A 22,610-nucleotide genomic window follows, 5' to 3' on the forward strand; every position below is an offset into this window, starting at 1 on the left:
TTGAACTTCCAAAAGGCATCTACTCAGGTATATTCATATATGGGAACAGAAATGACATGCCTAAGTTTTTTTTAAAAAACAGTTTCCAGAGCAGCCAATACAGAAAGTTACAAATTCTGTAATTCGTCCTTGGATCCTAGCTTGTAAACCCATGGTTTATGTCACTGTGCAATTGTATTGTAAGTTAGTGAAAGTCCCCCATCCAATATTCAGTTTCAACTACAGTTTCTGCTATTAAAGCCAATTTATTAGCTTGAGCTGTGAGTGTGGAGTTTGTGCTTTTTGGAACTGCACGTATATTTGCAAATCTAGGCCAAGTTTCTTAATGTAAATTATGTTTCTAAAGTGGGATCTTTGGTCTTGCTACCAGTGAGGCTGTTGCAAAATGCTTTGATTTGTTTGCCATTGACTAGACTCTTGGTTTTTGTGGGCAGAAGTTCAAGACTTTTGACCACACCCAAAATATTGATTCTTGTCTGCGCAGATGCTGCCTCTGCTCCTTAGAGCTCCTACCATTTTCTGTTCTTGTTTCAGATTTGTAGCATGTGAAATGTTTTACATTCTGTTCTAAATTCTTAATGAGCTATCCAAAGATGATCATTTTGCTATAATTTGCTGAGAGAACTAAATTCTCCTTTGTTTTTAAATCTTCAAAGCAAAGGAAAAGGGAGGTTCCAATTTCCTTGAGTTTAGATTTACTTAAAAATAATGGACATAGACATACAAAAATAATGGTGATGTAAATGGGTGATATGCTAATTCAGTGTGCTAGGTTTAATGTGCAGTGGTAACACAAAGAAAAAAAAATACACCCAGCACATATTTCAATAGATACAGCTCCAGGGTTTTTTCTTATTTCATTTTAGCATCCAGTAAATACTAATACTACTGCCAGATCTCATTCAATTCCAGGGTGTGCTACTCTTATCTTAAGCGACTCAGCATAGCAGTCGCTGGAAATCTCAAAAACAGAAAATGCTGGAAATGCTCAGGTCTGGCAACACCTGTGGGGAGAGAGAAAGAGTGTTAATGTCTCAGGTAGTGATCTTTCGTCAGTTCTCTCTCTCTCAACTTCTGTCTCGCCCTCTCTCTTTCTTGCCACAGATGCTGTTAGACCTGCTGAGTATTTTCATTTCCTGTTTGTATTTATGCTCTATAATGAGAAGTCAGGTGGGCAGAGAAGTGGCAAATAGAATTCAACTCTGAAGTGTGAGATGTTATATTTGGGGAACTCAAACAAGGCAAAGGATTACACAATAAATGGGAGGATAGAGAGGTGTAGAGGAAGTGAGTGACCTTGGAGTGAATGTCTACAGATCCCTGAAGGTAGCAGGACGATATGGGTGTTGCATTTATTGCCCATCCCGAGAAGGTGGTGGTAAGCTGCCTTCTTGTAGTGCCGCAGTCCATGTGGTCTAGGTGCACCCACAGTGCTGTTAGGGAGGGTGTTCCAGGATTTTGACCCAGTGACAGTGAAGGAACGGCGAAATATTTCCAAGCCAGGCTGGTAAGTTCCCAAGTGTCTGCTGTCCTTGTCCTTCTAAATGGTAACAACCATGGGTTTGGAAGGTGCTGTCTAGGAGCCTTGGTGAGTTCCTGCAGTGCATCTTGTAGATGGTACACGCTGCTGCCACCGTGCATCGGCGGTGGAGGGAGTGAATGTTTGTGCCAATGAAGCGAGCTACTTTGTCCTAGATAGTGTCAAACTTCTTGAGTGTTGTGGGAGCTGCACTCATCCACTTGTGCGTTGTAGATAGTGGACTGACTTTGGGGAGTCACGAGGTTAGTTACTAGCCGCAGGATATCCAGCCGCTGACTTGTTCTTTTCGCCATTTATATTTATTTATATGGCTAGTCCAGTTCAGTTTTTGGTCAATGGTAACCCCCAGGATGTTGATAGTGGGGGATTCAGCATTGGTAGTGCCATTGAATGTCAAGGGTCGATGGTTAGATTAGATTATCCTTTGTTGGAGATGGCCATTGCCTGGCACTTGTCTGGTGTGAATGTTACTTGCCACTTGTTAGCCCAAGCCTTGATATTGTTCAAGCCTTCCTGAATTTGGACATGGACAGCTTCAATATCTGAGGAGTCGCAAATGGTGCTGAACGTTGTGCAAGGTTGATAAGTTGGTTAAGAAGGCATGTGGAATCCTTTCATTTATTAGCCAAGGCATAAAATATAAGAGCAGGGAGGTTATGCTAGACCTATATAAAACATTAGTTAGGCCACTGTGCTGTGTGCAGTTCTGGTCACCTCATTACAGAAAGGATGTAATTGCATTAGACAGAGTAAAGAGGTTTACAAGGATGTTGCCAGAACTGGAAAATTGCAACTAAGGAAAGGTTGGATAAGCTGGGGTTTCTACTTGGAACAGAAGAGGATATGGGGAGATCTGATTGAAATGTATGAAACTGAGGGGCCTGGATAGAGTGAATAGGAAGGGCCTATTTACCTTAGCAGAGAGGTCAGTGACTACCGGGCATAGATTTAGCAATTAGAAGAAAGATTAGAGGGCAGATGAGGAAAAAATAATTTTCACCCAGAGGGTGGTAGGGGTCTGGGACCCACTGCCAGAGAGGATAATGGAGACAGAAACCCTCAACTCAGTTAAAAGGTGCCTGGATATGCACTTCAAGTGCTGTAACCTGCAGGGCTATGGACCAAATGCTGGAAAGAAAGATTAGGCTAGGTGGCTCATTTTTTGGCTGGTGGAGACATGGTGGGTCAAGTGGCTCTTTCTGTGCCGTAAACTTTGATTCTATAATGCGCAAGTTATTGACTTGAAATGCATGATAATGTGCCATAATCACTAAACCGCAACTCACAGTAACTAAACTGAGACAGTAAATTGAATAAGTTAAAGATTACGATTAAAAACCAAGGTGAAGTATCATCAATTAAGCAGGCGTTATGATGTTGCATTGTAATCATTCATGGTTTGGTGACATTTTCACTGTGTATTTTATCCATTTAATTACTGTTTTAACTATTGAATTAAAGGTGCAAAACTTGCTGCATCAAAATAATTCTAGAATAAGCATTAGAATGGCTTAAAGCTAAAATGAATTGTTCCCTAATTGAAGATGTAAAGGGCATGTGTAGTAGAAATGAAGTAAGAATGTTTCTTTTTTGCAAGTGCATGCCTGTGGCTTTACACCACTGAGCTTGACCTTGAATTGTTTCCTTTGTATTTTTTGCCTAACTGGTAACCTAGATTTCTTGTGCTTTTCCTGAGAGCCCACTTGAATTATTAAAGTTCAGTTCGCTCCAATCAATCATCCGTTTTAACAGATTTAGTTCATTCTGTGCCTACAGTTTACATTTTTTTTAAAAAAAGTAAGGATTTTCATTAGTTCAGAAAAATAGCATTTCTGCAGTTTTTTTTTCTTGAAGCTTCCAGAAGAACATATAAGTTTAAGTAGTGTGATGGCCCATGTGCTTTTGGGGAAAAACCTATATTTTATGTTGGGGTAGTGCTCCCTTTAAGAAGTAGATTTCTCTGGAGATTATTTCATTTTAAATAAAGCACCATGCTCCAAGTAACTAATCACATGACTAAGCTGTCTGGGAGATAAACAATAGAAAATCGAAGAGTAAACAAGAAGTTAATTCTAGGGGGGTGGAGATTCCTTTGTGGGGTTCTGTTTTCAAGCAGTTTAGAACAAGTTGGATGCAGGGAACATCTCTATCAAGCAGAATTCTATTGAAATTCTTGTGCATTGGCTAAAGAATTTAAAACCCTTGATAACTGAAGGACTCTATTAACAGTGAACTGCTCTTCTGGGATAGCTAAACTGAGAAGACAGTTCCTAGATCCAAGACTCCAGAGTTAAATAGAACCAGGAGAGTTCTGATCTGAGCGTTTAAGATCCTGGGTGATGCCTGTGTTGAACTGGGAGTCGACAACCATGGGATGGTTGGAGGAGATTTGAAGGGATATCCTTACCAAATTAAGAGAAAGGCCCAAGAAATCACAACCCGTATACGAATCTTTGAAACAGCGCTTAGACCAAGTGGTTAACCTTCCAATTTTTGCTAAGTATCTGATTTGACGTTTAAGTCAAATAGGGGGGTAGAAGGAAATTTGAGTTAAGTTTGGTTTAGAATTTTAAAATATTTTTTCATGGAATGCAGGCATCGCTGGCTAAGCCAGTATTTATTGCCATCCTTAATTGCCCTTGAAAAGATGGCTGTGAACTGCCTTCTTGAACCTCTGCAATCCATGTGTTGTAAGAATATTCGCAGTGCTGTTAGAAGGGAGTTCCAGGTTTTGACCAAGCAACAGTGAAGGAGCGCCATATATTTCCAAATCAGGATGGTGTGTGGTTGGAGGGGAGCTTGTAGGTGGTGGTGTTCCCATGCATCTGCTGCCCTTGTACTTCTACGTGGTAGAGGTCAGAAGTTTGGAAGATGCTGTCAAAGGAATCTTGGTGAGTTGCTGCAGTGCATCTTGTAGCTGGCACGCACTGCTGCCACTGTGTGTCGGTGGTGGAGGGAGTGAATGTTGAAGGTGGTGGATGGGGTGCCAATCAAGTGGGCTGCTTTGTCCTGGATGGTGTCGAGCTTCTTGTGTGCACTCATCCAGGCAAGTGGATAGTATTTCATCACACTCCTGCCTTGTGCGTAGTAGATGGTAGACAAGGTTTGTGGAGTTGGGAGATGCTACTCCCTGCAGAATTCCCAGCCTCTGACCTGCTCTTGTAGCCACAGTATATATATGGCTGGCCCAGTTCAGTTTCTAGTCAATGGTAACACCCCCAGGATGTTGAAAGTGGGGGATTCAATGTAATGCCATTGAATGTCAAGAAGAGATAGGTAGATTGGTTCCCTCTTGTTGGAGATGGTCATTGTCTGGCACTTGTGTGGTGTGAATGTTACATGCCACTTATCAGCCCAAGCCTGATTATTGTCCAGGTCTTGCTGCATATGGATATGGACTGCTTCAGTGTCTGAGGCATCACGAATGGTGCTGACCATTATGCAATCACCAATGAACATCCCCAGTTCTGAGCTTATGATGGAGGGAACGTCATTGATGAAGCAGTTAAAGATGGTTGGGCCTAGGATACTACCCTGCAGAGTTCCTGTGGTGATGTCCCGGGAATGAGATGATTGACCACCAATTTTCCTTTGTGCTAGGTATGACTCCAACCAGCAGAGAGTTTTCCCCGTTTCCCATTGACTCCAGTTTTGCTAGGGCTCCTTGATGCCACACTGGGTCAAATGCTGCCTTGATGTTTTATGGACAAGAGGTAACTGGGCAATTTTCCACATTGCTGGGTAGATGCAATGTTGTAGCTGTACTGGAACAGCTTGGCTAGCGATGCAGCTAGTTCTGGAGCACAAGTCTTCAGTGCTATTGCTGTAATATTGTCAGGGCCCACAGCCTTTGCAGCATCCAGTGCTTTCAGCTGTTTCTTGATATCACAAAGAGTGAATTGGATTGGCTGAAGACTGGCATCTGTAATGCTGTGGACCTCAGGAGGAGGCTGAGATGGATCATTCAATCGGCACTTTTGGTTGAAGATGAATGCAAATGCTCCTGTCTTTTGCACTGATGTTTTGGGCTCTTCCATCATTGAGGGTGGGGCTATTTGTGGAGCTTCCTCCTCCTGTTAGTTGTTTAATTGTCCACCATCATTCACGACTGGGTGTGGCAGGACTGCAGAGCTTAGATACAATCTGTTGGTTTTGTGATCGCTTAGCTCTGTCTATTGCATGCTGCTTCCACTGTTTGGCATGCATGTGGTCCTTTGTTGCAGCTTCACCAGGGTGACATCTCATTTTTAGGTATGTCTGGTGCTGCTCCTGGCATGTCTTCCTGCACTCATCATTGACCAGGGTTGATCTCCGAGCTTGATGGTAATGGTAGAGTGGTGAATATGCCGGGCCATGAGTTTACAGATTGTGGCTGAATACAATTCTGCCATTGCCGATGACCCACAGTGCCTCATGGATGCCCAATTTTAAGTTGCTAGATCTGTTCAAAATCTATCCCATTTAGCACTCTGGTCGTGCCACACAACATAATGGAGGGTATCTTCAATGTGAAGGCGAGATTTCATCTCCATAATTGTGCGGTGGTCATTCCTACCAATGGTGTCATGGACACATGCATCTGCGACAGATAGATTGGTGAAGATGGGGTCAAGTTATGTTTTTCCTCTTGTTGGTTCCCTCACCACCTGCCGCAGATTCAGTCTAGCAGCTATATCCTTTAGGACTTGGCTAACTCGGTCAGGAGTAGTGCTACTGAGCCACTGTTGACGTCTCCCTCCCAGAGCATATTTTGTTCCTTTGACACCCTCAGTGCTGCTTTGAATTAATGTTCGACAGCTGAGGAGAATGCAGTGTGTGGCATCAGGAAGAGCTTTCCTTGTCCATGTTTGACCTGATACCATGAGGCTTCATGGGGCCCAGAATCGATGTTGAGGACTCCCAGGGCAACTCCTTCCCAACTGTATGCCACTGTGCTGCCACTTCTGGTGGGACTGCCCTGCGATGGGGCAGGACATACTGATGGATGGTGATGGTGGTGACTCATTTGTAAGATATGATTCCGTGAGGATTACTATGTCGGGCTGTTGCTTGAATAGTCTAGGGGACACCTCTCCCAATTTTGGCACAAAAGGCCTAGCTTCAGTTTTAAAGTAATGTACTCTTGTTCTGGATTTACCCACCAGAGCTTCCTCTATCCAGTATCTGACCTGTTGAATCCATTTTAAATACCTCAATTCGATCACCCCATAATCTCCTTATTTCAAAGGAATGCGAGTCAATTTTATGTAATCTGTCCTCAGTTTAATCCTTTTAAGTCTTGATATTCTAGTGAATTTGCTTATCCCTTTCAAGACTTATCCTTCCTGAGATTTGGTGCCCAAAACTAAATGCCATATTCCAGATGTGATTTGACCAAGGCTTTCTGCAATTAAAGCATCACTTCCTCACTTTTTTGTATTACACCATTTTGAGGTAAAGACCAGCATTTTATTAGCCTTTTTGGTTTACTACCTGTACCTCTGCACTAGCTTTTAGTGATCTATATAATTGAGCCCCTCACCTCTGCAACTCTTGGCGAACCATTGTCATTGTTTTCCCTTTCTCTCTTTCTCCACTCACCATCTTGCGCTGCTTAAACTATCTTTGCTCTTAATTGAGGATGCACTTTAGCTCAAGCTACCTTTTCAAGCTACAAGTTTAAAGCTATCTCTGTCTAGCCCACTGTCCATCTTAGCATTTATCACTACACCACCATTCCTATACAACTTGAAACTTTATGGCGGTTTCTTCATTGTCACTGGGTATAAAATCTGGAACTCTTTCCATCTATGCTGTGGGTGTACCTGCATCACATGGATTCAAGAAGGCAGCTCAGCACCACCACCACCTCAAGGTCAATTAAGGATGGGCAACAAATGTTGGCCTTGCCAGAGACACTTACAACCTGTGAACAGTTTTTTTAAAAATCCCTTAAACCAGATTTTGGCAACCTATTTGATCCTACATTGAACGTCTGACCCAATGTCCCCTTCATCACAAAGGCTGCCTACTTTTACCTCAGTGACTTTGTGCATTTCCACCCTGCCTCAGCTGCTGAAACCCTCATACATGCCAGCTTGAATATTCCAGTATTGATGTCTTTGGACACTACACCCTCCAAAGAGTTCATTGAGAACTTTGCCCGCATCCTCACCTGTACCAAATCCTGCTTACCTGTCTTTCCTACGCTCACTGACCTACATTAGCTTCTGGTCCACCGATGCCTCAATTTTGAAACAAGCCAACTGTACAGGAATTTGGTATTACTCTGGCCTCTTTTGTATTGTCCAACCATGGCTCAGTTGGTAACACTTCTGGTTCAATCCGAAGGTTGTGGATTCAAACCCCATTCCAGGATATGAGCACAAAAATCAAGGCTGACTGTGTAATACTGAGGAATTGCTGCATTCTCTTTTGGATGAGATGTGAAACCTGTCTGCTCCCTCAGGTGGATATAAAAAATCTCATTGAATTGTTTCGCAAATGAGCAGAGGAGTTATCCCTAATGTCCTGACCAATATTTATCCCTTTGTTGACGTTACTGAAACAGATTATCTGGCCGTTGTCACATTGCTGTTTTTGATAACTTGCTGCGTGCAACTTGGCTGTTGTGTTTCCTGCATTACCACAGTGACTACACTTCAGAAGTACTTCATTAGCTGTAAAATCCTGAATTCGTGAAATGCATTATATAAATGCAATTATGTGTTTCTTTCATTGACCTTTAGCAATTTCAGTTGTAAGCTGAGAAATTTCTTTCCCAAACCCCTCAGCCTCTGCACCGCTCTTTAAAACCCTTCTTAAAGCTAACGACTTTGACCAAGCTTTTGGTTATTCCTGGTATCTCTTCCATTTCTCTGTCAATTTTATTTCTGATTATATTCACGTAAAACCCCTTGAGACTTTCCCATTTATGAATACAAGTTGTTTTAGCTGTTGTTGCTGGAAATCATTATGAACACCTGCGTCAGGCAGACACAAAAGGGGAACACCAAAAATAGAGATATCACTGCAAACATGGAAGCCACAGGAGGAAGCAATGAAAGACAGATAGAAGCAATTAATGAAGAAGTAGAGATTGGGAAATAAAGCAGACGGAGAATTTATTTCTTTTGCTTTTGATGAAATGTGTGCTGAACATTTAGGAGGATTTGCTGATACTGGCAATGTTTCCAGAAAATTGTCATTCAAATTTAATTCCAATTCAAAATGCACAGACCCAAGCAATTATCTAGTAGAGCCAGTGTCTACTACAAAGGATTTTGTGCATGATATATGTTCTAAACTTTTAAAACTATGGGCACAATTGTTACTGGACTTCTACCAAAGTCAATAGTATTTGGCTCTAGTGGCCTGTCAGCTGAATTTAACCAAGGCATTAGCTATCCCAAACAGGTGGTTATTTCTTGGTTTGCAAAATATAGCACCATATCTGTTAAATTGCAAGATGGTTAGACATATAAGACTTGAAGTTTACACTGGTCTGCTTGACATATTTTAGCATTAGTCAGTCACTGGAATGTTATTGGTCTTTAGGAATGCTAAATTCCTGTGCTTAAAAGCAATACTTTTTTTTAGAGAATACAGTGTTGTCTAGGATTTCAGTAACTTATAAAGTTTTAGAACAAAGAATTAAGTTTTCAAGTTGAAAAATAGACCCTTTCCCCACCTTGCAATAAATACTGGATATAAAAATGAATAAAATGTATTGATCATATCATAGATATCTAGAATGAAAAATTCTCTCAGCTCTGTTGCAGTCATTATTCTTTCATTTAAGATTTCAGAAAAGTATAGTGCTGGGCAAATGACATTTTTATAATACATATTTTCACTATTCAAGTGGACATACACAGAATAGTATGTTTCCTTCTCAAACTTGGAGTATGTCCATGAGAGCATTTTAAGTTAAATATTACACCAGGGTGGTGTTTTTGTTTGTTGGTTTGCTGATGGTGGTCGGAATAGATCTAGTAAAGGTGATGCATTAAGAATATTATGTGAAAGGTATATTGGTCAAGTATGCTTTTTTAAAAGGTTTCCTGCATGCAATTGTATAATCAGGTATATAAGTTGCACCTTTAAATAAATTTTTGTGATTACCTGACCAAGGCGTGCAATTTTTTTACACAAGTGAAACAGGACTCTGGATTTTAAATAATAGGTAAATTTAATCATGTTTTGTTTCGTGATTAGCGACATATGTAGAAATTATTTTGAAACACAAATTGCCAAAAATACACTGCAGATCTGTCTGCATCTTTAAAGTGCAAAAATAGGTGTACATTCTGGGTATAACTTCACCAAATTTGTCTTGCAGTATTTGCAGATTTTTTTAAAAGCCAAAAAAACACCCTGGGAGTTCCATTTGAGATGTTAGACATGCTGGATTTATAGTGCACAGAATTCTGTATTTCATTGGTTCTTTCCCACAAGTAGAATGGATGTACAGTTTTGTGATTTGAGCATTATTTTCATAAAATAAGATACTTCATCTGTTCACACTGTGTCTAAATGCAGTTTAATTGAATCTGCGGCAGTGGTCAACTTGTAGTCCTGGCTGATGAAAGGACACATTTACAAGTGCAATTTTATCTTTTGTGTATGTGCTTAAAACATAGTTCTCTCCCTTGTACATACAGTGGGCGTAAGCTTTGACAGTTCTATTAGCCTTTCATGTTACATTGTCACTGAATTAGTATATTTACTTTGTGCCAGGGCACATTGGGAAACAGAATTTGTGATGTTTGCACAGGCAGTTGAATTTTTCACTGTCCAAACTTACAAGTGACAAGTGTAAATGAAGTACATGTCTTAGTAACAGTGGGATTTGTACTTCTGGAAGCCTAGAATATGAACATACACCATACTGATTTCTCTCTTTTTAAGAAAATTAACCTCAATGTCCTCTTATTTGAAACTTTTAGATAAATGTGAATTTATTTTCTTAGTTGTCTTTAATGTGCTGTTAATATAAATACATTTTACCATGAATGGATTATTGGAAGAAAGTCATGATCCTACATGAAAGAAACCTTGTGTGGGGTGAGGGGGAGGTTAGGCAGTTGCATTGGAATAAATTAAATGTGATAGGAATAAGAAGATTTTTTTCCTTGAACTTTAATTTTACCCAGCCAGTGTTCTACATGTTCTCAATTTAACCATCCCATTCTCAAATGTTTTCACCAATGTTACAGGGTAAGATAGGATGCCTCCATTTATTTCACGCTATTATTTTCTAATTTTCACCGTGGAAATTATTATTGGAATTGTCTTCATTATTAAGTGGATTTTAATAAGTGGTAATCAGCATTCCAGTAGAAACATCTGTAAATATATACTGTGTTATTTTAAAATGATGACAGTGATGTAGTGAAATACTCAAATCAGTCCATTGTGCTAACCTTGTGCAATTGTTGTTTTCTAGGTACTGGAGAAAGTGGCAAGAGCACATTCATCAAACAGATGCGGATCATACATGGGAGTGGATATTCAGATGAAGACAAAAGGGGCTATACGAAGTTAGTCTACCAGAATATATTCACTGCCATGCAGTCCATGATCAGAGCCATGGAAACCCTTAAAATACAATATAAATATGAGCAAAATAAAGTAAGTTTCTAACTTGCGGAGTGACCGCTATTTCTTGTTACAGCAATTTTTGTTCAACAGTCATCAAACTGTATTTTTGCCATAGAAGAATAGTCTAAAGCTTGCCTATCACTCTGACTTTCATTTAACAGTAGACCTTTTTCTTAAATCATTCATTCTTCCACTTTATATAAGCAAAGCCCCCTTTATGTCTTTCAGTCATTCCCCACCAAAGTTCCCAGCAGGCAGGGAGCAAACTTAGTCCCAGGTCTTTGCTAATGTTTTTTCCAATTTGCTGCTAGGAATTGGAACAAAATTGGATCTGAAGGATTTTTCCACTAATATGTTGCCTTTCTCCAGGAAAGAGGCACTTTACAGCACCTTGGTGCCTTAATTTGACAACCTAACTGAAATCCAAAATGTGATGCGCCAGTAATCAATTCATGTGGCTAATAATCCTAATTCAGGTAGGATTAGCAATATGCATCCGTCTCAAATAGTGACAGTTGGAACTGACAACAGAGTTGTAATCGGCTCCTACTCTATGCACATGCAAAAAAGAATTGCATCATTATCTAAAGAGGAAATTTGCAGGGCTACTGGGAAAGGGTGGGGGAATGGAAATAGGTGAATTGTTCTTTCAGGGAGCTAGCACAGGCATGACTGGTGAATGGCCTCTTTCAGTGCTGTAACCATTCTATGATTCTGTGTGACATTGATTTAGCAACTTGTTGACCACTAGGTGTATTATTTGATATTTTCACTGCAGTCGTTGGCCCCAGGAGGATACCTGAAAACATCACTGTAGAGATACAGAGTAGATTGTGATATCTATAATTTAAGACAACAGTTGCTGAATTGTCTCGGTTTTCTTGTGAATGAATCAATATCATTTTGGTTTGCATATTTTTGCAATATAGTTGTAGCAGGGCTGCTCATTTGTAGTTTCCTTGAACGTGGTGTTGGGCTGTTTTCTTAAATCACTGAACGGTTTGATACAACCAAGTAGCTTGCTAGGTGACTTCAGAGAGCAGTTAAAACTCAGCCTTAGTGTGGAATTGGTATCATAGGCCATTATGGGGAGGGATGTTAAGTTTTCTTCCTTAAAGGACATTAGTGAACCATATGGATATTAACAAAACTTCAGGAGCCTCCTAGTCAGTTTTATTTGCAGATCAAATTGAATTCAAACCCTTTAGCTGCATTGCTGGAATTTAAGCTCTTTATTCTCTGCATTATTAGTTCAGTAACATAACCACTGCACTTTCATACCTTTTAGTTGCATAGTCTAAATAATTATTGTTGAACTATTTGAGTATAATATTTCAGTATTTATTGTGCAACTGTTAGGAAAGTTTTTAATTTGGCCAAAACAGCTTTGAACTTTACTCCGCTATTAAATAGTCCTATGGCACATGGCCAGACTTGCATTTATAATAGTACTTCTTCATGACTTCCATAAACATCTGCCATTTGCATTGAAACAAATTAGTACAGTAATATCTACAAATATTTGTATTTTGCAAGATCCCATAAGATGATTGATATTAATCTGCTCTTGGTGATATTTGTTGAGGAAGGAGGGTTGGCCAGGGCAGTGGGTAAACCCGGGCTTGAACAGTGCAATGTGCTTGTGTTGACCTGACCCACTGGAGCAGGCAGGCATCCGAAGGATGACACCACCTGCCATCAGCCTAGGTTATGTGATCAAGTCCTAGAAAAGAGATTGATTGAGCAACTGAATGAGGTAGCATGGATGTACTGTGATTATTCTGTAGTAGAATGTGTTCTTAATTGTCCGAAGCAGAAAATTGAAACATGCATAAACAGGAATCTCATATGACACTGGGCTAGTAACAGTTTTGAAGTTGTTACAACTGTGTCATTTTGACATGGTTGTTGGAAGCTGCTGCTGTTAGCCAATGCATTGTTATCTGTGCTGATGCCTTTTATGTGGCAAAAACAACGATAACTTATATAGCTCCTTTGAAAGTAATGAAATATCCCAAGACATTTCACAGGAGCAATATAGAACAGAAGCATGATACCAAGCCACATAAGGAGATATTAGGGCAGATGATCAAAAGCTTCGTCAGAGAGATGTTTTAAGGAGTGTCTTAAAGGAGGAAAGCGAGGTAGAGGGGCTGAGAGGGGTAGGAAGTGAACTCCAGAGTTTGGGACTTGGGCAGCTGAAGACATAGCCATCAATGGTGGAGCAGTTGTAATTGTGAGTGTACAAGAGGCCAGAATTAAAGTGAAGGTAGTTCGGAGGGTTGTGGGGCTGGAGGAGATTAGAGAGATAAGGTGAGTCATTGTCTTGGGAGGGATTTGAAACGAGGATGAGAATTTTAAAATTAAAATGTTGCTTAAACAGGAACCACTATAGATCAGCAAGCACAGAGGTGATAGGGGAACAGGAGTTGCTGCGATTTAAGACACAGACAACAGAGCTTTGGATGACTTCAGGTTTATGGAGGGTAGAATGTGGGAGATCTGCCAGGAGTGCACTGGAATAGTCAAGTCTAGTGGAAACAAAGGCATGGATGAGGATTTCAGCAGCACATGAGCCGAGATGGGGAAATCGAGCTTTGTTATGGAGGTGGAAATAGGCTATCTTGGAGTTGTGCGAATATGAAGTTGGAAGCTCATCTTTGAATCAAACATGAACAGACTGGCATGGTTTCAGACTATTGTCTGGGAGAGGAATGGAGTCCTTAGCTAGGGAACGGAGTTTGGTGTGGGGACCAAAAACGGTGGCTTCAGTCTTCCCTTTATTCAATTGGAGGAATTTTTTTCTTATCTAGTGATGGATGTCAGATAAGCTGCATAATTTAGCAACGGTGGAAGAGTTGAGAGAGTTGGTGGTAAGATAGAGCTGAGTGTTGTCAGCGTACATGCGAAACTAATGCTGTGCCTCCATATAATTTCACTGAGGGCCAGCATGTAGATGAGAAATAAGAGGCAGTCAAGGATAGATCCTTGGTGAACGCCAGAGTTAACAGTACAGAAGCAGGAAGAGAAGCCATTACAAGTGATTCCCTGGCTACGATTAGATAGATAACAATGAAACCACATGACAGCAGTCCACCCAGCTGGACGACAGTGGAGAGGCATTGGAGGAGGCTGGTGTGGTCAGACGGGTCGAGAAGTATGAGGAGAGATCATTTATCTTTGGCACAGTTACACAGGATGTCACTTGTGGCTTGGATAAGAGCTGTTTCGGTATGGTAACATGGACGGCAACCTGATCGGGGCGGGATTTGAAATGGAATTCCCGGGAAAGCTGGGTATGGATTTGGGAGGTGCCATCATTGAAGGATTTTTCAGAGGAGAGGGACATTAGAGAAGGGACAGTAGTCTTTCAAGGCCAGAGGATTAAGTATAGTTTTTTTTTGAGGAGAGGGGTGATGAATTGTACCATTATTGTAGCTACTCTTTTACACTTCGGTTTAAATTAAAAACTACAGAAAATTCACCTTTTGTAATCTTGTAATAATTCCAGTATGGAAAGGTTAACCCTAGTTTGTTTTAGAATTGATTGGCTATCAGTTATTTGTTTCTCCATTTAGAGATGTTCAGTTTCTAACACAAATTTCAGGACTAGTGTACCACATTGTACACTGTTTAAAGGACTAGTTTTATGAGCTTGTTGAATGATAAGTTGGTAGAATATTTGTATTTGCTTAATACAACCCTAGATGAGCATCTTCAATACCTGTTTTAACTGACCATTCTTCTTGCACGAGATTGGACAATGAGTCTTCCGTAGGCTATCATTGGAGCTACTGTAACCAAGACATTCACACATCTATTTGTTGTTGGCATCCTCCCATCCATGAGAGATGATGGGAATGCAGCCTCAGAACTTTGCCGAGGTCAGTTGAGATCATCTATACTTTTGACGGCTAAACAAGCAGATTCCGAAAAGGCAAAGTCTGCCACAAGTGCCACATATGAAGTTGTCCCTTGCCAATGGTGCAGGATGATCTCTGCTGATGCCTTGTTTGCAGGCCTGCTGTCTGTTTTGGACACATATATTTACTATTCTTCAAACAGCTCTAAAAGTCGCTCATTCTCCTGCAGTGTCTCAGACTAGTTTTTTTTGCTGCTCAAAGCTGACTCCACTCTGTCTTCAAGTTATTGTTGGTCCCACTGCAGGACTTCTGGCTTTGACTTTGGACACACTCTATTTCACTGGTATCAGGGACATTTTGTCATGCCAAATCCTGGCTTTAATTCTTCAAGGCCTTGCAGTACTTCACTATTTTTGCATTCTACCAGAAGTAAAATAATTACTGCTGACAAAGGGGTTTTGGAACCTCAGAGTCTTGGGCCATATGAGATTAAACTACAAAAAAGTCAAGCTGCATTTACTTTGGCCACATGTTCAGCTGAACTGATAAATTTAACAGAAACGCTAAGTCATTGTACCACAACACAAATCCAACAAATGCATCAATATTTTAGATTTGGTGTTCCAAATAGTGTTGTTGTACTTTCATACATATTTTTTCTGGTGGCAGAAGCCCAGAAATGTATGTCATGCTACCATGTATATTACATTTTTTGTATTTATCATGGCTAAACTGTGGGTTACAGTATGGGAATTCTAAGCCCCTGCAACTTAATCTGTTGTTGACTGTTAAGTTTTTCAGGATGCCGATGTGTATGTGGTCTTCACATTCACACGATTAAATACAAAGCAAATGTACTCTACTTTTGATGGTCGCTAAAACTAACAATATTCCCATTAAAAAGGGACACAATTTATGTAAGTTTGTCATAGGGAGCTCACAATACTATACCATTTAAATGGAGGGAGATTACAGAACTTGGTGGTGCAGAGGGATCTTTGTGTCCTGTTACGTGAATCTCAAAAAGTTAATATGCAGGTACAACAAGTGATGAAGAAGGCAAATGGAATGTTGGCATTTATTACAAGGGGAATGGAATATAAAAGTAGGGAACCTTTACTGCAGCTGTACAGGCCATTGGTGAGACCACATCTGGAATATCATGTATAGGTTTTGTCTTATATGACGAAAGGTATAACTACATTAGCAGTACGGAGAAGTTTTGCTTGACTCGTTCTTGAGATGGAGGGCTTATCTGTGAAGAAAGGTTGAACGGGTTAGGCCTATGCCCATTGGAATTTACAAGAATAAGAGGTGATCTTATTGGAACCTATAAAATCCTGAGGGGATTTGATAGGGTAGATACTGGGAGGGCGTTTCCACTTGGGGAGATGAGAACTAGGGGACACAGTTTAAGAATAAGAGGTCCCTCTTTTGAGACAGATGAGAATTTTTTTCTCTTGGGGGTCTTCAGTCTGTGGAATTCTCTTCCCCAGAGAGCAATGGAATCTGGATCATTGAATTTATTCAAGGCTGAGTTGGACAGACTTTTGATAGACAAAGGGAGTCTAGGGTTATGGGGTGAGATAGGAGAGTGGAATTGAGACCATAATCAGATCAACCATGATCTTAGTGAATGGCAGAGAAGGCTCAAAAGGCCAAATGACCACCTCCTCCTAATCTCTTGCTCAGTCAGTCCAACAGATACATTACCTAGATAATGTGTATTCGGTGACTATCTTAAACTTTTCCTTTTTGGAAAACTTGTTCTGATTCTTTAATGGATCTGGAACAGACAGGTCCTTAAAAATTAAGGAATTGGTCATAAGCTAGCAGAATTCTGCTCCTTCCTCTACAAAATATATTGAGGTATGCATAGCGATTGAGTCAGTATGTGAAGATCATGAGTTGCAAGGGTTTGAATTATGCCATTTAGTTTCTGAAAAATGGTGTTTTATACCCTTCTGAAAAATGTTCAGAGTTCTTTAATAAAGGAGGTTTAAGATGGTCATCCTGCCAGTCATTTAACCGGCTGTGTGCCAGAGACCTTTATTTCACTTTGTCTTTAAAGAAAATATTATGAAATTGCTGTATTCAGGTGTTAAAATTCAAAGGATTTCTAAAGTTTGACTAAATAATGTTAGATTTTGGATTTAAAAATTTTTTTTTTTAACCAATCTTCATCATGAATATCCTCACTTACGGTAAATGTATACTCTAGCTTAGCTTATGACGGATTGATGTAACTTATTTCCCTTTTAAGTATTGTGGTCTTAGTAATTGTGAAAAGCAGAGTACATTCACTTGCATTTGATCATGTGAATATAGCTCAACTACATATTTATTCGATTGCCACCGCATTTGACGCTTGGGTACCCTGTATGGTTTAACAATTTCAGCAATATTGCCTTGTATAATGTATTTTCTTTCAAACACTAATTTCCCATGCATTCTACGAACGTACAAACGAGGAGCAGAAGTTGGCCATTGGTCCCCTTGAGCCTGCACTGCCATTTAATAAGATCATGGCTGATCTGATAGTAATCTCAAATCTGCATCCTGCCTACCCCTGATAACCTATCACCCCCTTGCTTACCAAGAATCTATCCACCTCTGCCTTAAAAATATTCAAAGACTCTACTTCCACCGCCTTTTCAGGAAGAGTTCCAACAACTCACCACCTTCTGAGAGGAAAAATTTCACCTCATCTCTGTTTTAAACACCTCATTTTTAAACAGTGGCCCCTAGTCCTAGATTCTCCCACAAGAGGAAACATGATCTCCACATCCACCCTGTCAAGACCCCTCATGATCTTATGTTTTTTTTTACTGAATTGATTCTCTGTGGAATCTGCTCCAGTGATCTGGGTCATCCTGTGTAGGCTAAAACTTGGGGGCATTGCATGATCAATGTAATACGAAGAAATGAGTTAATCAGTGACTTAGCTGAGAGATGGTGAGGTCTTCCATTCCTGCCTCAAAGATGCCCGCTTTGCTGACTTTTCTAGTGGCAGTGCTTATGTTTGTGGCTAAATCTCTACATGTTCGAAGCTTTCCAGGTGTTTGTTGTTCAGACCCAATCATTAAGGTCCAAGTGATAGACCTAGGAATAAGCCTCGAAAAACCAAAATTTGTAGCTGCTTGAGAATTCACTTTTTGTTGAGAGGTGATAGGGGTGGGTGGCAGGGTCAGGCAATTATTAAGCTGGCTGTATTTGGGAAGTAGTTTGGGTATATCTTTAAAGCGTTATTAGACTTGCTGATACTATACTAACAGCAACAACAACTTGCATCTATACAACGCCTTTAAAGCATCTCAATCATCTGATCTGATGCTCACGGCTGGGAATTTAAACCTGGAGAATCAGGGTTAATTTCTTATAGTTCTTTGACCTGTAATACCTGTGAGTTAAGCACCCCCCCCACCCGATCACCACCACGGGGGGAGAGAGATTACGGAATGATCTTTTTAAAATTAATCACATCATTGAAGTTAATTTTCCTTTCAGAATCTACACTGACTCCTCTTATTAAATTAGTTTTTGCAAGAGATATGCTGTTATTTCTCATAACTCTGGCAGTTTCCCCACAACCTAGGTAGCATTTACTGGATGTGGTTATTGTTTTGTATCTTCCCAACCTGATCTTTAATTTCATCTGTTTTCAATCAAGATCTTTGCCAAGCCGCCAACTGTTTGCTTTGCAACTGAGATATGTGTCATCAAGACCTAGTGCTGGTTTCATTCAGTGCAATAAACCTAGAAATTATTTCTTTGGTATCATTAAAATGTTGTTCTTGGTAAGCTGTACCTTTCAGTTAAGGATCTTCAATGTTTGTGACAAGGTCAATGATGTCCAACTCTTAAAAGATGAGGAAAGCAGCCTACTAATGAAAATACAACATGTACCTAAGTCTTCAAAGTCTGAAGCTAATGAGACAAATAAATTAAGGCTTAATATTCCTATAAAACATTTTAATGTACACTGTTTGAAAATTAAGATATGTAGAAAAATGTCTTCAATTGGAAAAACAATGTATGTAACCCCTTGGGTTAGACAGAACTTTAGAGTTGGCCAGTGGTGAGGGACAGGAGGGTGTGACTGAGAGTTAGGCAGGTATGGAGAATCAGCATGTGGTAATGGAGGAGCTTCAGCCCTGACTTTGTCCAACAGATACAAGGTGCTTGCTACCTGCTTCATTGAGAAGGTCTGCAAATTGAATGAGCATGCTGGTCATGGCACCATGGTGAAGGATGTCATTCAAGTGGGAGGAGCAACAAGGAATGTGGTAGTGATAGGAGACAGTATAGTCAGGGGGATAGATACTGTTCTCTGCATCTGGGACTGGGATCTCCAAAGGTTGTGTTGTCTGCCATATCCAGGGTACATCTTGTGGCTGGAGAGGAACTTGGGAGTGGGAGGACCCAGTTATTGTGATCCACGTGGGAACCAATGACATAGATAGGACCAGGAATAATGTTCTGCCAAGAGCATTTGGGGAGTTAGGATCCAAGTTAAAAGGCAGACCATCAAAGGTATCATCTCTGGATTGTTACCTGAGCCACATGCAGTTGGCATAGGGTTGAGCTATTTTGATGGGATGGGCTCCACATGAACTGGGCTGGGACCAGTGTCCTGGCCAAACGTATAACTAGGGCTGTGGACAGGGTTTTAAATTTGCAGAGGAGAGGGGGAGGGTTCGGGTGAAGGAAGATTTAGAAATCCAAAGAGAAAGATCAAGGCATTGGAACAGCATAGCTTTGTAGGTAAAGACAAGAAAATGGGACAGGAAGAGACAGAGTGGAAAAAAATCGTACAGCAGCAAATAAGATCATTGCAGGGAATAGAGGTAAAAAAAATGAATTCAGATGTTCTTTATCTGAATGCACAAAGTATCTGCAATAAGATAAATGAAGTAGTGGCACAAATAGAGGGAAATTATTTGGATCTAATCACTATCTCAGAGACATGGGGCTGGATTTTTCCCTCGCCAGGCATGTTTTCAGTGGGGGGTGGGGGGGTGCACATAAAATAGAATAGGTGCCAACCCCACCACCTTTCTACTCGCTCCCATTATACGGGGACTGGACGAGCACCAAAATCAGCTGCCTGTCCACCATATTTAAATAAATTATCAAGAGTCAATTGAGCTTGTTAACAAGCCAATTGATCCTGATAAAAACCTGCCCATGCCATAATACTGTTGGCGTGGGCAGTCGGGTGGGAGTGGGCTGGCCGCTTTTTCAAAAAACTTTTTATAAGAACAGGAAGGAAAGGGAATACTATCTTTACGGGTGGGGGTGCCCTTTGCGGATCAAGGGGCAGCCCCCCCTAAGATAGTACCCCCCCTTTCTATCCACCTGCTCTGTAAAACATACCACCCCCCGCTTCTCTTCCTAGACTGCCCTCCCTGCCCAAGAACCATACCTTAACTTACATGGGCCACCTTCTTGTGTCTGCTTGCAGCCCCAGCAGCACCCACCAATGTGCTCTTGGCACTGTCTGGATTGCTGGAGCTGCCAGCCAATCAGATTGGCTGGCAGTTCCCGTGGGTGGGACTTCTTCCCCACTGAGGGACGAAAGTCCCCTACTTAGTCCACTTGCCGTGCATTGTGGCTCTGGAGCAAGCGACTTGGCTCCATGCTGACTTTGCCTCCAGGGGAGTTAGCTGTCGGCCACCACCCCTAGTAAATGCTGCACATGGTTAAAGTGACGAAGGTTGGGAAGTGAGTACTCCAGGCAACGCACTGTTTCGGAAAGACAGACAGACAAAAGTCGAGGGGTAGTCTTGATGGTAAAGGATGACATAAGAACGTTAGTGAGAAAGGACCTGGCCTCAGAAGATTATGAAATAGCATAGTATCGGTCGAAATTAGGAATACCAAGAGTCAGAAAGCACTGGTGGGAGTTGTGTTTATAGGGCCCTACTGTAGCTGTACTGTTGGACAGAACAATAAACAAAAAATTATTGGAGGGTGCAACAACGGAAATGGAATAATTGTGTGGGACTTCAATCATCTTATAGGTTGGAACAATCAAATTGGCAAAAGTGGTCTCAAAGATGAGTTTGTAGAATGTTACTGTTTCTTGGAGCAATACGTTGTGGAACTGACAAGGGATAAAGCTATCTTAGATTTAGTATTATGTAATGAAGCAGGGTTAATTAGTAAAAGGTACATGTTAAGCTTGAAAGTGATATAGTCCAACCACAAACAAAAATCTTATACCTATGCATTGGCTTTAAGTTTGAGGGGAGAACTGACTAAGGTTAATTGGGTAGACTAAAAGATATAGATGTGAATGAACAGTGAGAAGCATTTAAAGAAACAATTCAAAATGTTCAACAAAAATATATTCTATTGGAAGCAAAAACTTAGCAAAAAAGACCCATCCGTAGCTCACTCAAGAAATTAGGGGCGGTATTAGATTAAATGATGAGGTTTACAATGCTGCAAAAACAGTAGCAAATCTGAGTATTGGGAGTGTTTTAGAAAGCAGCAACGGGCCACCAAAAAGTTGACAAATTGGGAAACAAATAGAATGAGGGTAAACTAGCCAAAAATACAAAAAACAATTCTAAGAGCTTTTATAAATCTATATAAAAAAAGAGTAGCTAAAGTAGACATTGGTCCCTTAGAAGCAGAGACAAGAGAAATTATCATGGAGAATGAGGAAATGGCACACACATTGAACAAATATTTTTGTCTGTCTTCACAGTAGAAGACACAAATTTCATACCAGAAATAAAGGGTAACCTTTTCTTTTCCTCCATGGGACGTGGGTGTCGCTGGTGAGGCTGGCATTTATTGCACATCCCAATTGCCCTTGAGAAGGTAATGGTGAGTTGCTTTCTTGAACTGCTGCCATCTGTGGTGTAAGTACACCGACAGCGCTGTTAGGGAGGAAGTTCCAGGATTTTGACCCAGTGACAGTGAAGGTACAGTGATATATTCCCAAGTCAGGATGGTGAGTGACTTGGGGAACGTCCAGGTGGTAGTGTTCCCACATGTCTGCTGCCCTTGTCCTTCTAAATGGTAGCAGTCATGTGTTTAAAAGGTGCTGCCTAAGGAGCCTTGGTGAGTTCCTGCAGTGCATCTTGCAGATGGTACACACTGCTGCTGTAGTGCCTCAGTGATGGAGGGAGTGAATGCTTTTGTGGATGCTGTACCAGTGAAGAGGGCTGTTTGATCTGGATGGTGTCAAGCTTCTTGAGCATTGAAGCTGCACTCATCCAGGCAAGTGGGAGTATTCCATCAGACGACTGACTTGTGCCTTGTAGATGGTGGACAGGCTTTGGGGAGTCAGAGGTGAGTTACTCACCACAGGATTCCTAGCCTCTTACCTGCTTTTATACCCACAGTATTTATATGGCTAGTCCAGTTCAGTTTCTGGTCAATGGTGACCTCCCCCCGGGATGTTGATAGTGGGGGATTCAGCAATGGTAATGCCATTGAATGTCAAGAGGCGATGGTTAGATTCGCTCTTTTGGAAATAGTCATTGCATGGCACTTGTGTGGTGCGAATGTTACTTGCCACTTATCAGCCCAAGTCAGAATATTGTCTAGATATTGTTGCATTTGGACATGGACCTCTTCAGTATCTGAGGAATCGTGAATAGTGCTGAACA

General features: G+C 40.9%; 2 protein-coding genes across 2 annotated transcripts in view; one reads left to right on the forward strand and one right to left on the reverse strand.

The window, feature by feature from the left end:
- Positions 1-22,610, reverse strand: part of LOC144688937 (TLE family member 5-like) — a 647,395-nt gene that overhangs the window by 439,281 nt on the left and 185,504 nt on the right. The gene's annotated exons all lie outside the window — the stretch shown is intronic.
- LOC144688926 (guanine nucleotide-binding protein G(q) subunit alpha) overlaps positions 1-22,610 on the forward strand; it is a 114,279-nt gene that overhangs the window by 69,715 nt on the left and 21,954 nt on the right. The window contains exon 2 of the mRNA XM_078555962.1: positions 10,968-11,152. Within this exon, the coding sequence (XP_078412088.1) occupies positions 10,968-11,152 (185 nt within the window). The remainder of the gene's footprint in view (positions 1-10,967; positions 11,153-22,610) is intronic.

Source organism: Cetorhinus maximus, chromosome 13, assembly GCF_964194155.1.
Source record: "Cetorhinus maximus chromosome 13, sCetMax3.hap1.1, whole genome shotgun sequence".
In the NCBI taxonomy this organism is placed as follows: Eukaryota; Metazoa; Chordata; class Chondrichthyes; order Lamniformes; family Cetorhinidae; genus Cetorhinus; species Cetorhinus maximus.